The sequence below is a fragment of the Onychomys torridus genome, chromosome 13, assembly GCF_903995425.1.
Source record: "Onychomys torridus chromosome 13, mOncTor1.1, whole genome shotgun sequence".
NCBI lineage: Eukaryota > Metazoa > Chordata > Mammalia > Rodentia > Cricetidae > Onychomys > Onychomys torridus.
In genome coordinates, this window is record NC_050455.1 from 41022061 (window position 1) to 41036323 (window position 14263).

At 39.8% G+C, this 14263-nt stretch overlaps 1 protein-coding gene and 1 pseudogene across 1 annotated transcript in view; one reads left to right on the forward strand and one right to left on the reverse strand.

The window, feature by feature from the left end:
• Srfbp1 (serum response factor binding protein 1) overlaps positions 1-13652 on the forward strand; it is a 28091-nt gene extending 14439 nt beyond the window's left edge. Inside the window, exons 4-8 of the mRNA XM_036204858.1 lie at positions 4652-4723; positions 9519-9600; positions 10284-11004; positions 12198-12235; positions 12720-13652. Of these exons, the coding sequence (XP_036060751.1) occupies positions 4652-4723; positions 9519-9600; positions 10284-11004; positions 12198-12235; positions 12720-12904 (1098 nt within the window). The 3' untranslated portion in view covers positions 12905-13652. The remainder of the gene's footprint in view (positions 1-4651; positions 4724-9518; positions 9601-10283; positions 11005-12197; positions 12236-12719) is intronic.
• On the reverse strand, positions 1121-2418 carry LOC118594924 (annotated as a pseudogene).
• Positions 13653-14263: the final 611 nt, after the last annotated feature.

Here is a 14263-nt window from a genome sequence, read left to right on the forward strand (position 1 = left end):
AATGTAAAAATTTTGCCTGCAGGCAAAACACCCATGCACATAAAAATAAGTAATCTTTAAAAGAATAAAATAAAAATTTGGGGGAAATTGCTCCAATTTTTAATTCTTCTTGGCAGTTTCTAGTAAAGTAGTAGATATCTCCTTTATATGCTCCCCTTTTCTAAAGCAGCCAAACTCTATTTCATCTATCATTTTTATATGGGGTGAATTAGGGAGCAAAACTGGCTTTCTTAAATCCTCAAAACTGTTGAAGTACGTTATGATAGAATTTGCAGGTTTGGGAAACATTTGCTCTTCTGCTCATCACAGTCTAAGAAAGCATCCTATTTTTTAATGATCATATGTCTGATTAGTCATAAAATTGATAACTTTAAAGTAAAATGAAAGAAAGTTGGTGTTTCTAGGAAAGTTCTTTAAATTACATGTTATATGTTCAGGTTTTGTACATTTTAGTTTAAAACTCTGTGTGTGTGTGTAGTAGATTTCTAACTTTACTGTCATATTATACTATTCTGTTGGAAACAAACATAATTAAGAGGTGCACTCATCTAAGAAAACAGTTGGTTAGTTTAGTGTCTGACATGATTTTAGGAAGACGCTGAAGAGTGACGACACTAACTTAGAACTAGGAAGATAAATATGGACTATTGGAAATCTGTGTCATCTGTGAGTGGGATGCACTGCAGACCAAGCAGACAGATAATAAATGCGTGGTGGGCATGGGTTTTTCAGTACTAGTTCTGGCGCACTGAACCTTACGCCGCACTGTGTGATCATGATGGTGGGGGGGGAGTTGTTGTTTTTTTATGGGTCACTGAGGCTTTTATTTTGCATGTAGAACTGCTAGGGCAGGGATCTTACCTGCAGCCACCCTAAAGATTACACTGGGCTTCAGACACTTAGCTTGGAAGTGAGGTGACAGAAACAATGATTCAGACCAATCACGTGATTTCAAAGCCAGGGGTTTCCAGCAGGCTCAAGGTGGTCAGGTGTGGCTGTCCAAGGACATCTAAGGAAGCAGTGGCATGGGGGAGACAAGGGCTGGGCCAGCTTTGAGCTACCTCATTGACATCAGGGACAGGGTCGAAGCAGCCAGTGGCTCCAGGGATCTCCACACACTTTACTTGGCCAGGGGGTTCCTGGCCTTACAGCCCAGCTCTTCCTCGATTCTAAGGATCTGATTGCACTTGGCCAGGCGCTCAGATCAGCATGGGTCTTGATCTGCCCGATGCAGAGTCCCACTACCAGGTCAGTGATGAAAGTTTCCTCAGTCTCTCCAGAGCGATGGGACACCATGACGCCCCAACCATTGGACTGGGCCAGCTTACACGCCTGCAGGGACTCGGTCACAGAGCCGATCTGGTTCACTTTCAGCAGGAGGCAGTTGCAGGTCTTCTCACTCACAGCCTTGGCAATGCTCTTAGGGTTGGTTACTGTGAGATCATCCCCAACCACCTGGATGCCTGCACTAGCTGTGAACTTCTTCCAGGCCTTCCAGTCGTCCTGGTCAAAGGGTCTTCGATGGACACCACTGGATAGTCCTGGATGAAGGACTTATACAGGTCAGCCAGCTGGTCAGGCGTGATGTACCTGCTGGCATCATCAGGAGATTTGAAGTCCAGGTCATACTTGCCAGACATGAAGAACTCAGAGGCAGCCACGTCCATGATGATGACAACCTGGTCGGTGTAGCCGGCCTTCCCAATTTCATTCTTTGGCAGCTCCAGGGCTTCTTTGCTCTCCATGTTGTTAGGCACAAACCCACCCTCATCACCCACGTTGGTGGCATCCTTCCCGTATTTCTCCTTGATGACATTCTTCAGGTTGTGATAAACCTCTGCCTCGATCGATGCGCATGGCTTCCGGGAAACTGGATGCCCCCACAGGGAGGATCATGAACTCCTGTATGCCCAGCTTGTTGCCAGCATGAGAACTGCCATTGATCACATTGAAAGCTGGAACTGGCAGGGCGACTTCAGGGTTGCCAGCCAAGTCAGCGATGTGACAGTAAAGGGGCACTCCCTTTTCTGTGGCACCAGCTTTGCAGACAGCCAGGGACACTCCCAGGATGGCGTTTGCACCAAATTCAGATTTATTTTCAGTGCCATCCATCTCAATCATCAGTTTGTCCATCTTCTCTTGTTCCACAATACTCAGTTTCTTGCTAACCAGAGCAGGTGCGATAATTTTGTTGATGTGCTCAACAGCCTTTGAGACACCCTTCCCCATGTAGCAAATCTTATCATTGTCACAAAGTTCTAGGGCCTCATAGATGCCTGTGGAGGCACCACTGGGCACGGCAGCTCGGAAGAGACCTTTTGAGGTGCAGAGGTCAACCTCAACAGTGGGGTTCCCACGGGAGTCAAAGATCTCTCGGGCATAGATCTTGAGAATAGACATGGTGTGTTTCTTACAGCTGGGTTGCTGTGCAGGAAACGAACAGATGTTTCTGCAAACACCTGGAGAGCGTTTAGGAGAGACTTGCGCGCACCCTCTTCCCAAGCTGCTCTAAGCGCCTCCCCGCAATCATCGTTTTTATCATTTGCTTGTCTTGGTTTCCTTCAGAATTGATACTGTCATTGTGTTTCAGCATTTAGTTTCCATCTCAGTTCCTTGAGTGTAGCATAGTGCAGACGGTTAATGTGTCTCTGTAGTAAAGTATCTCATTGCTGGATCTGGAATGGATGGAGATGTAAAGGTCAAAGTAGCGACTAAAATTGCAGGTGGCATTCCTTTTTAAAAATATAAACACATCAAAGTTTTTTCGAGCAATTGTGTTTTTTAAAATGATGGAACTGAAAGCAGGGTAGAGGAGTGACTGGCTAGAAGAGAGTAGATTGGATTAATATTGTGTAAAGAGACAGTGATTAATGGATCTATCATACCTATGTAAAACAGATATTTATTAAGCCTTGTTTTTCCATGTATGGTCCATGACTGCTTCAGGGATCTACTGGCTTAGTAAGGTTTCTGTTGCTGTAGTAAAACACTATGACCAAAAGCATCTTTGGAAGAAAGGTTATTTCACTGCCACATCACAATCTATCATCAGAGGAAGTCAGGGTAGGAGCCTGGAGATAGGAAGGAACTGATGAAGAGGCCATAGAGGATCATTGTTTACTGCGTGTTCCTGTGGATTGCTCAGCCTGCCTTCTCATTGCACCTAGGACCACCAGCCTAAGTATGGTATTGCCCACAGGCCACTCTGGGAGCATTTTATCAATTGAGATTATTCCTTTCAAATGATGGTAGCTGTGTGGAGTTGACATAAAACTAGTCAGTACAATTGGCCCCTGTCATCTTCACACACAAACACATCACTATTTAAGCACAACCTTTCCTTTCTCATTTATCCCTAAGAAGGTAAATATAAAGTTGATATAAAACTCAAATAACTTATAAAGTCCCATGGTCTTCAAAAGTCTTTAAAACACCCAAAGTCTCTCTAAAATTCTATCTCTGAAATTCCAGACTCTGTGGGCTCCTGTAAAAATAAAAAGTAAGTATAAATACTTTCTTATTTCAAAGGCAGGAACCTAGGGCACCAGGTTCGTGCTGCTATTCTTGGCACTTGTCCCGTGACACTGGCGTCCCTACACTGCTGGAGTCTCCTGCTGCAACTGGGCTGCACTTTGCCCAGTAGCCTCTGCTGATCTCTCCTTGGGTACTCTGATTCCTGCCTCGTGGTTTACTCATTTTAGTCATGGGGGTGGTATGTGCATGTGAGTTTGGTTTCCTGAAGAGGCCAGAGAGATCAGTCAGATCCCCCGGAGCCGGAGGTACAGGCAGATCTGATTAGGGGTGTTGGGAATCAAACTCTGGTCTTCAGGGAAAAGAATATGTGCTCTTAACCACTAAGCCATCCCCGATGAATATGAGTGTTTTGGATACAAGTGTGTGTGCATGTGTGCACTACTGTCCTGGTACCTTTGAAGGACAGAAGAGGGCACTGTGTCCCTGGAACTGGAAGCTTGTGAGCTGCCATGGGATGCTGGCAATTGAACCTAGGTCCTCTGGATAATCTCTCTTTTTATAGTCTATCCATTTTAATGGCATCCTTTGGGCTTCTGCCGCTTTACCTTATGTATAAAATAATGATCTCTACAACTATTCTCTCTTTTCCCAGTTGCAATTTTTCTTTGTAGTCAAAATAATAAGGTTTATCTGCTATGCTTTACTTCTGTATTCCTGCAGTTATTCCTAACTGCAGATTCATACTTTTACCCACAAGTAATGGTAGTAAAGTTAATCCTCCCAGGCTGAAGTTTAGAATACCCTTCTACAGTGGGTCACGTATACAGTATTCCTTGGATTTCTGCAAGTTCAAAACTGTTTATTTATTTTTGATTGTATTTACTTTTGTAGACTTGCTATTTAAAGACTTTCTGACTACATGAGAATCTTTGGGTTACAGATTATAGTCCTTGAAAATGTACTAAACTGGTATTGTGTGTTGTTGTAAGGGGAATGGACACGACACTTAAAGGCATTGGTTGTAGCTTTTCTAGTATATGGTAATTTCTTAGCTGGTAGATATTTCTTCTCATCTAGAAGTTAACATTTTAAATATCAAGTTACTTAAATCAAGACACAAAAGGAATTTAAATCACAATGTTCATAGATTAACTAGAATTGATGTTTTCTTTTACAGGAATTGAAACCTGATGTCATAACTAAATCCGCTCTTGATGATGATATCAACTTTGAAAAAACTTGCAAAAAGGTATGTCTGTGGTAAAGATGAGGTACCAATATGGAACACCTTACCTTGCCTCTTAATATTCTGTAGTTATCTCCTGGCATTCACCTCCAAAGTCTTTTGGCCTGCTCCCTCTTTTCCATCTCTACTACCAAATTTTAATAGCTAAATACATGAAGCAGTGGAAAGTATGTTAAGAAACTAACTTACATCACTACTAAAAGTGTAGGTTTTGGGTTTTTTTGTTTGTTTTTCTTTTACTTTTTGGTACTCAGGGTAACCCAGAATTCATCTCTTCCTGTCATTAATGCCCAGTAGCTTTGCAGTGTTAACAGGAGCATTTTGTTGTTGTTGTTCTTTTGTTGAAAGATTTGTCTTCTCCTCTGCCTACTTGAAATGCATGTTAAGTATCTAATGTTAAACATCAATTTCTACTTCTTGTCTTTCCATTATTTAATTTTTAAGAGACTTTTTTTATTTACTTACTTTTATGTGCTTTATTGCTTTTGCCTGCATGTCCCCAGAATTAGAATCACAGACAGTTGTGAGCTGCCTGCCATGTGGGTGCTAGGAATTGAACCCAGGTCCTCTAGAAGAACAGCCAATGTTCTTAACAGCTGAGCCATCTCTCCAGCCCCTCCATTCATTTCTTTTTTATAATTGTTTTTCATATGCTATATTGTATGTTCACTAAGGACATAAAAACAATCTATGTTTGGAATGTATTTATTTCTTTTTGCATGTCTATTGAAGAACATACTTACAGAATCAGAATTTATTTGGGCTCACAAATTAAGGCGCTATTGTACACTGAGATGGATTGTTGGAGGTATAGAGTTTATTACGAGAGTATAATAGCATAGATAGGCAGATATACAACAACATGATGCAGTCTCTGAGGAGAGTGCAGACCCTGGCATCAGATAGGTAGCATGGCAGGGTCTCTTATGAGAATTCAGGACCCATGTGTCAGGAGGAGGAGTCTCATTTTCTGAGGATGGAGTGATTTCACAGCACAAGCCTAGAGCCAGGTTCTTAGATGTTTCCCAGGCCAGAATCGGGCAGGTGTGAGGAGCTGTCTGGTCGGTCACTAACGCCTCCTTTGTTGCACATTCCACTGTTAGAGATCTGGACACAGGAGTCTGTTAGCCAGGGCCTCACACAGGGCCTCAGTAGCATCGTAGTGTCTGAAAGGGAGAAGGCCGCTGCCACTGCCTCCGCCAGACTCCAGCATTCCATTATAACGTCTGTGTTCATGATGTAGGCGGCATGGGAGCAAGGGTTACTTCATCCATGGCAATGGCTTCCTGCGAGGCTTGCTTTCGTTCTGATGGATGCAGAAGCAGAAACAATGTGGACGCGGGCAGAACTGTAACTGCAAGCCCTCCCTTGATGGGGCCAATATGCCTTACTTCCCAAAGGATCCTTAGCCTCCTGAAACAGCTACTAACAGGGACCAGGCAAGCACCTGATACAGGAAGAAATTTCATATTTGAGATATATCAGGAGTAGTAAGTACGTTTAGAGGTTAGTCCACTTCTGAAATTAGGACCTAAGGACTATATAACTTAGGTTTAATGTTAGCTAACTGAAGATAAACACTAGCCCCTCAATGCAGATCTGACAGGTTGAGTATTGATGAGCTCCCCCCTTTCAAGCAGAAAAAAATGTCCCTGGCTAAAAACTAAACTACCACTTTTAACAATTTTTGAAGAGTAGCATGAATGGTTAAAATTACCATGTAGTCCCAACCATCTATCACATTTACCTGTGCTGTCAAGTAGTTTGTGGTAAGCCTTATTTCATTTCTGTTTGGTTGGTTGGTTGGTTGGTTTTTTTCGAGACAGGGTTTCTCTGTGTAGTTTTGGTGCCTGTCCTGGGTCTCACTCTGTAGGTCAAGCTGGCCTCGAACTCAAAGAGATCCTCCTGGCTCTGCCTCCCAAGTGCTGGGATTAAAGGCGTGCGCCACAACCGCCAGCCCTTATTTCTACACAACTCTATATACACCCAAAGTGTGTAAAATTAATTCTGCTATTTTTCTCTCCAGTGGAAACACTTCATTTGTCTATTTTCAGGATTTAAATTAGCAATCATAGTTGTGTTCAGATGTAATGTAATTGATATTTAAAATGTTTTCTTATATCCAAAGTATTGTGCAGGGTTCTACCACAGTTCATTTCATCAGCCAAAAAAACTATTTCAGATACTTTAAAATGTTTTGTTATCTCCCAGTTATATAGGCTTTTACCACAGGTCATTTGATCAGCCAAATGAACTATTTTGCTTAATCTTCTATAAAGTTTTACATTAATTTAAAGGAGAATTCCAGGAAATAAGCTGTGTCTTCAGAAAGTGATGGAATAAAACTAGAGTGGTTTGGAGAGCTTGGAATGTCACAGACCCAGAGACTAATTACCTTATCTCGCAAGCTCCATAGCCCCCTGAATGAATAATTGCTTTCCCTTCTCTGTGTCAGAACTAACATCCTGGGACTAATAGATACAAAACTTTGGAACCCATTAACTTAGCTCACCGCTAATTTCCACAAACCAAAAGCTGAGACTGTGATTGGATAGCTTCTTAGGCCTATAGGAAAGCTTCCCCTCTCGTGCTGTAACCACATTTCTGATGTTCCCACCGTTGTATTTTAAACCTGCCTTGATTTATGACTTTCTTTGTTCTGTAAAACTATAAAATGTCATGAAACTGCTTCCATATTGGAATATGGAATTTGGAGTAACCTAAATCTGTGTTCTTGGGCCATGGTCAGTTAAATCTAGAATAAACTCTCTTACTCTCTTTAGGTGAGAGCTGAGCATTGACAATAGTAACTTGTTGGTTTATTTCTTTAGATAAAATATAGAGTTGAACTTAAGCCCAATTTATTATTACAAGTATTAATACTCAGATTCTTGCTCTCTCAGTGGGTTTATGACTTGTTTAACTAACATTTCAAAGAAGTTGTTCTGTGCATAAGGAAGCTTTCTCTTTTAGACATTTATTTTCATCCAGAGTATATTTAAAGAATTCTTTTGAAAATTGAATAACAAATGCCTTTGTGTTGATAATAAATACCTAAATGCCAAAATAAAATTGTTCCATTAAAAGATCAGGGTGTTTTCCACTTTTTGTTTAATTTATTTGAAATGGAAGAAACTGGAGGTGTGTGAAAAACCACAGTTTCCTGAGCATTTTCCCTGGCAAACATTGTGTCCGTTTTCAGTGAGGAAAGCTGTGGTTTCCTTCATCCAGCCCAGCCCTGGGAAGGCTTTGCATGCAGCTCTCCACACTGCCGAGATGGTAGAACCCTGAGTCTCTGCTCAGTAGATGCATCCCGGGGTCTGCTCCTTTTGTGTGTCCTGTGACATTGTCTCTCAGATGAAGTTTATCACTTCAGCTTTGGACTAGTTATTTGTAAACTAGAGTCACAACAGTCAGTCAGTAAATGTAGACAGGCAGTAGAGAGGAGGGCAGGCCTGCAGGGGTGTTCGTTCTTTGAGTTCCTGCACTGAACACATGCCGCCGGTACAAAGGCAGAGCAGCCGCGAGAATGAGCCTGTGCCTGCCACTGCTCACAAGTCTTTGCCCCGGATTTGATTGTTTTACTAACGTTTTTATTTCTTTTCCTTCTAAAAAGATTTAAAGTAGACTTCAAACAATTTAGTGCAGAAATAATTTGCGGTTAAGTCACAAATGATGTGTGAATTAGAGAAAAACTTGTGGGGACATAGTAGACCAAATTCAGTTTGAGTTCCAGTTTGTTCCTACATAGCTAAATTAAATGATCTTGAAATTGAGTGTAGATTGTAGAAAAAAGCTCTTGGCCTATAGCCTTTTGTTAATATTTGAATTTGAATTTTAAAATTTAAGTGAAGCATTGTCTAAGGAAAATCTTAATAAATGTTTTAGAAGTTTGAGATGTTAAGTTTGCTTTCTTGGGAATAAAATTAATGTTTGAATTGTTAAATTTTACCTTCTTAGGAATAATCTGTCCTGGCACTATTTTTATTCAAATTAAACTGTAAGGTGTCCTGAAGTGTGTGACAGAAAAAAAAAGCTGCAGAGTCTTTGAGCACCTAGAAGGGAACTAGACATGAGGACATGGAAATGGCTGTAGGAGAAAACGGGCTTGAGAGGCACTATAAAGTCTCTGTTAAATGTGCCGGTGCAGATCAGTCCGATCCCGGGTGGAGCTAGAGCCCTGTATGAAGGAGGTTGGCCCCATGGGTGTGCAAAAAAGTAGCTTGTGTTGTGCATGTCTTCATTTGTAAACACAGTAAGTGCTGCAGAATTCTATGTTCCTGTCTAGTCATCAAGTATTTGTGAAGTGTTGGGAATGAGCTAGGTACTTCTTACATTCTGAGCATACACCAAAGATAGAAGACATTCAAAATAAGAAGAGAGAACATTATTCCATATCTTCATTAAATGAGACTTTAAACATTACTGTCATCATAACTTAGCTTAACACTAATACAATAATTGAGTCTTTTTTATTAACTTCATTTTCTTAGACACTTAAGCTCTTTGATAGTAGAAGCTATGGTTCTTTTTTTAAATTTATAACCTCTGATATCTAGCACAGTTCTGAGTTTTTATAGACTTAAATGGTAACATTATTTTAATTACTCAAGATCAGTTATGTTTTTATCAGTGTGATCTTTGTCTTTAGATTACATAAGTGACCTATCAAGGGAGAATATTTGCAAATTCTGTGACCTAACTAATAAATACGAAAGATTGATAGATTTCAATTTAATCGTTTCTAATAGTGCCAGGTTAATACTGATGCTCTATATTTATTGCTTTCAAATTGCAGCCAAATTCAACCGCAACTGAAAGAGCAATTGCCAGGTTAGCAGGTCACCCTCTTCTGAAGAAAAAAATAGATGTGCTAAAAGGTATGAGTTAAATGACAAGTAGTCAGTATGCTAACTAAATGCATTTAGGTATATGATTTTGGAGAATGGTTTCATTTATTTTAAATATCTTTATATAACTGTGGGCTTGTGTCTGCAAGTATGAAAGATGTTTGATATAAAAAGATTAAATTGGTATTTTTTTATAAATTTTAATGTGTATTATATGTAAAAATTATATAAAATATATACATAATTATGTTGAATATTTGATGTTTTAAATATTAATACAGCTCATACTATGTCACATAATTTTATATATCTTTTATAAAATAATATTTATGAAATTAAGTACTTTGTCAAAGACTAAATGCCACTTACTTTTATGCCTAAAAACTAATTGAGTGGCATTAACACAAAAATTAATGTTGTCATTTTATTGTTTTCAATGACATTTTTATTATTCTTCGTAATTCAAAGATATGAAAAAAATAATTTTCTTTTCATCTTGCAGTTTAAGATGGCTGTCTCCTAATGGGCCTTATGAATTTGGTGTTTAAGTAATGAAAAGCTTTCTTTGTGACCTCAGACTCCTGTTACAAACATACTGTAGATTCCAGTTGTCCTCTTAAATGTTTCCACATAGCTGAAGCAGTACTGTGTGGGGACAATGACACTTTGTATGTACCAATGCTGAAACAAGTCTTGTGCTATCTTCCTTGCAGCTGCTGTGCAAGCCTTCAAAGATGCAAGGCAGAATGCTCCTGAGGCTGAGTCATCAAAGGATACTTCAGAAGAAAGCCAGTGTAAGGATACTCTGGGTTCAAAAGATGATGCAAGGCAGTTACAGCATCATGAGAGAACTGTTGTCAGTGAGCAAAGAGAAAAAGATGCCAAAACAGCAGCAAAGAAAGCAGTCAGTGATTCAAAAGAAAAAGTGGCCAAGGTAGAAGATGGACCCAAAGCAGTGGCCACTCCATGTTCTCCTGGGAGGCCTTCAGGAGAGGATGCTGTGGTTACCTCTGAACACCAGAAGGCACCTGCTGGCTCAAACCAGAAAGCCTCAGCCAAAAGCACAAAGAGAGGAGAGCGTGAGAGCACACTTGGCGGGGACAGTGGCAGTGAGGAGGAGTTAAGTGAGGAGGAAAAGGAGTACTTCGACGATAGCACCGAGGAGAGGTTCTACAAACAGTCGTCCGTGTCCGAGCAGGACAGCGACAGTGCTGACGACTTCTTCATTGGGAAAGTGAAACGGACACGAAAGAAGGATCCTAGTTTCCGGTCCTCGGCCAAGGACCAGAAGCCCCTCCCAAAGATGTCACCTAAAACAAATACACTTGAAAACAGTTGGGGTGTAAGAAATGATAAACACAAGCTGACTCCAGAGGCCAGGAAGTTAGAATCTGTGTTTTTTCACTCTTTGTCTGGACTTAAAAGCTCCAGAAGGTAAGGGCGTGTTTTATTCTGAAGTGATTGAGTTCATTTGTTTACTGTATGAAGTGGTTGCCTATCTTCACAGTATGAGAGAAACTCCTCATAAACCTGCTTTGTGTCAGCCACACTGGGTTTTGGCCTGGTGCTCTCTCTCCGTCTTCATAATGGGTAGCAAGTGGAATATACACACAGTAGTGACACACTGCCCAGCTTCACGAGAAATCCATTCCAGCCAAGTGATACATTGGGGTAATTTAGGTTTTGTTCTTTCCATTATCAGGGTTCTAAAATAGAGATCGTTTTTATGAAAAGCTTTAAAAAGTTTCATGTCTGTCTTGATAAACAGAATTTTCTGATACATGTGTGATAACCTACTACCATTCCAAACATGCTTCCTTCCATGTTTCAGTGCACGAGGCTGCCTTTCTCCAGACTGATTTATTGGAATACTGCTCTTTGTCTCTGCTGATAGCCACTTTTCACAGCTGGTCTGCTATAAAGTTTCATTTCATTTATCATTTTTAGCTGATTGAGAATACTGATGCATTTTTATGTAGAGGCTGTGACCATCAATAATGACCCTTTTTTTTCTGTGAATTTATTGGTTAAAGATACTCTTTAATAAAATAATACAATGTAAATATTTTTTCTAAACCTGGCATAGAAAAGAACTTCAAACAACTTTAAAACCTTGAGAGTAATTAAAATATTTACCTATCTAACTTAGTGTACCCAAAAGGTTTCTAGATTTTTTTCGTGTTTCTGCACCAAAAATGTAGGCATTAATTTTTTTTTTTCCCCCAGAGCTGAGGACCAAACCCAGGGCCTTGCGTTTGCAAGGCAAGCGATCTACCACTGAGCTAAATAAACAACCCCCAGCATTAATTTTCATTATGTGTAAATCATTCTCCCCTTGAGAAAATGTTTGAAGTTTTTTATGTAGACGGTGTCCAAGTACAAGACAGTGAAAATGGATTGATTTCTATTTTAGCAGAAGTCTCTGTGTGAGTGGAAAGGGAGGTGTGTATATGTGGGGGGGGGGGAGTATGTGTGTGTGGGGGGGGGGGTGTTTTTGGCTGTTGGTGGAGTGAGCAAGTGGATGCAATGCATCCTAAAGGTGAGCTTTATCATCCACTCTGTCATCAGAATGTTTTGTTTGTCTTGTAGCTCCTAATGCTATTGTCTTTTTCTGTTTTTCTTTTTAGGGATTCCAGAGAACAGGCCCTGAAGAATAAAGCTCCAGGTGTGTACTAATGACTGCTCAGACTAACAAGCAATCCTTTGCCACAATGAGAGGATGGAAATTGTCATCTCCTAATAATATTACTGAAGTGTACCCACACCGTGGAAATGCAGTGCCATATCATTATCAAGATCATTTCTTTCTTTACTTTTTTTTTTTTTTTAAGTGGTTAAATTATAGTAATCCATTTTCTTAATGGGTTCCTTTTGGCTTGTTTTGTCTCCTGTTAGCAGAACTGCTTACTCTCTTGATGTTACTGTAAGAAAGATAGACTCACTCAGTAAGAATCTGCTTTCAGGATTAGCTCCAAAATAACTCCTTGTGGAAGTTTTTACCATGAAGCTGTTTTCTGTTGAGTATCAGCTTTAAATTATGGCATGTTTTGTCTAAGTAAAATGAGATTCTTCTTTAGTAATTAGTGTAAAGAGATGAGATCTGTCCTGTTCGGGAATATGTAGTTGTAATTTTTGCTTTCTCTTCCCAGATTTTCCAGAAGATGAACCTCCAATCAGGAGTCAGTTTACAAAGAGTGCAGGAAGACGGTTTGAGAGTGGGAAGCAGCATGAGCCTGCTCCTCTGCATCCTTCATGGGAAGCTAGCAGGAGGCGGAAAGAGCAGCAGTCCAAAATCACTGTCTTTCAGGGGAAGAAAATCACATTTGATGATTGATTGCTTACTGCCTTTCTGAGCTTTCTGTCAAAAGTTTTGTTATTTTTATTTTTTAACCTATTATTTAAATAAGTCTCTTTAAAAGAGTTATAAAATATATTGCTTGTTTTTCCTTTTTTGTGTGAGTTTGGGATATGTTTACATAATTTACAGATCTCTGAATTTGTTTCATAAGAGTGTTTGCCCCAAATTATTTCTTATATAAGATAATTTAGCAATTACAGAATCTTAGGTATTTATCATCCATGATTATGAAATATATTTCACTAGTTCAACTTTGCCTTTTGCCTTGAAAATAAGGCGAAAACAGGGCTGAAGAGATGGTTCACTTCCTGCCTCATGACCTGAGTTTGACCCCTGAGATTCCCATGGTGGAAAGACAGAACCAGCTCACAAAACTTGTTCTTTGCACGTGCACAGTGTGGCACATGCGTGTGTATACACATACTCACACACAATAATGTCAAAAAATGTAAAGATACTTAAAATAATAGTGGAAAAATGAATCATGACTACTCAAAAATATATTTGTTAGAAGTTATTTTTATAAGCAAAACATGGTAATTTTCATTGTAGATATAGTGATAATATAAATTAAATACTAATTTTTCATACTTGTAGTTACTTATGATCTTATCTGTGTAGCATTTAAGCAAGTTGTATATGTATAGTAACCAAAAATTGAGTTCTGTATACCTCTGCAGTAAGTATTTCCGTTAAATGAAGAATAATCATTGGTTATCTAGAATCCTAGTTTCTTCTGTCCACTTTGTGTTAATGGAGCAGGTACTGGATACAAAATGTTGGTGCTACAGGAAAGAAATGCATGATACCTAGTTCTTTTAGCCACATACTGCTTTTGGGGGGCACAGTACTGAGAATTGAACCTATGCATCCTAGGTCCTCTGCATGTGCTATCACTGAGGAGCTTGTTGTGTGGCTCAGGCTAGCTTTGGATTTTACTTTCCCCAGTGCTGGGAAGGCAGGTGTTCTACCACACCTTGCATTGAAATGTTTGTAAAGAGTCCTCAGTGGTTAACTGGAAGGACAAATTCTAGAAGGAGGAGGGATTGAACTGGCTGAGTAGAGGAGCTGTGACTTCTAAAGAACTGTCTGTCTACTTCATACAGTCCTCTAAAGGAAGAGGACATTTTGTAAGGTCTTTAATCATTTGCCCTATTACTGCTGTGGAAGACATGGAAGGTCATTGGTTAAAGAAGGCTTACTGAATTCCATGTTGCCTTCATGTTAGAGCTATGAGAAGAAGGTAAGGCCTTGCACTTAGCCTGCAAGCATGAGCTACCAAGTCCAAGTCCAGGTTCTATTTTACAAGCTTAGGAATATGAGTAGCTAGAACAA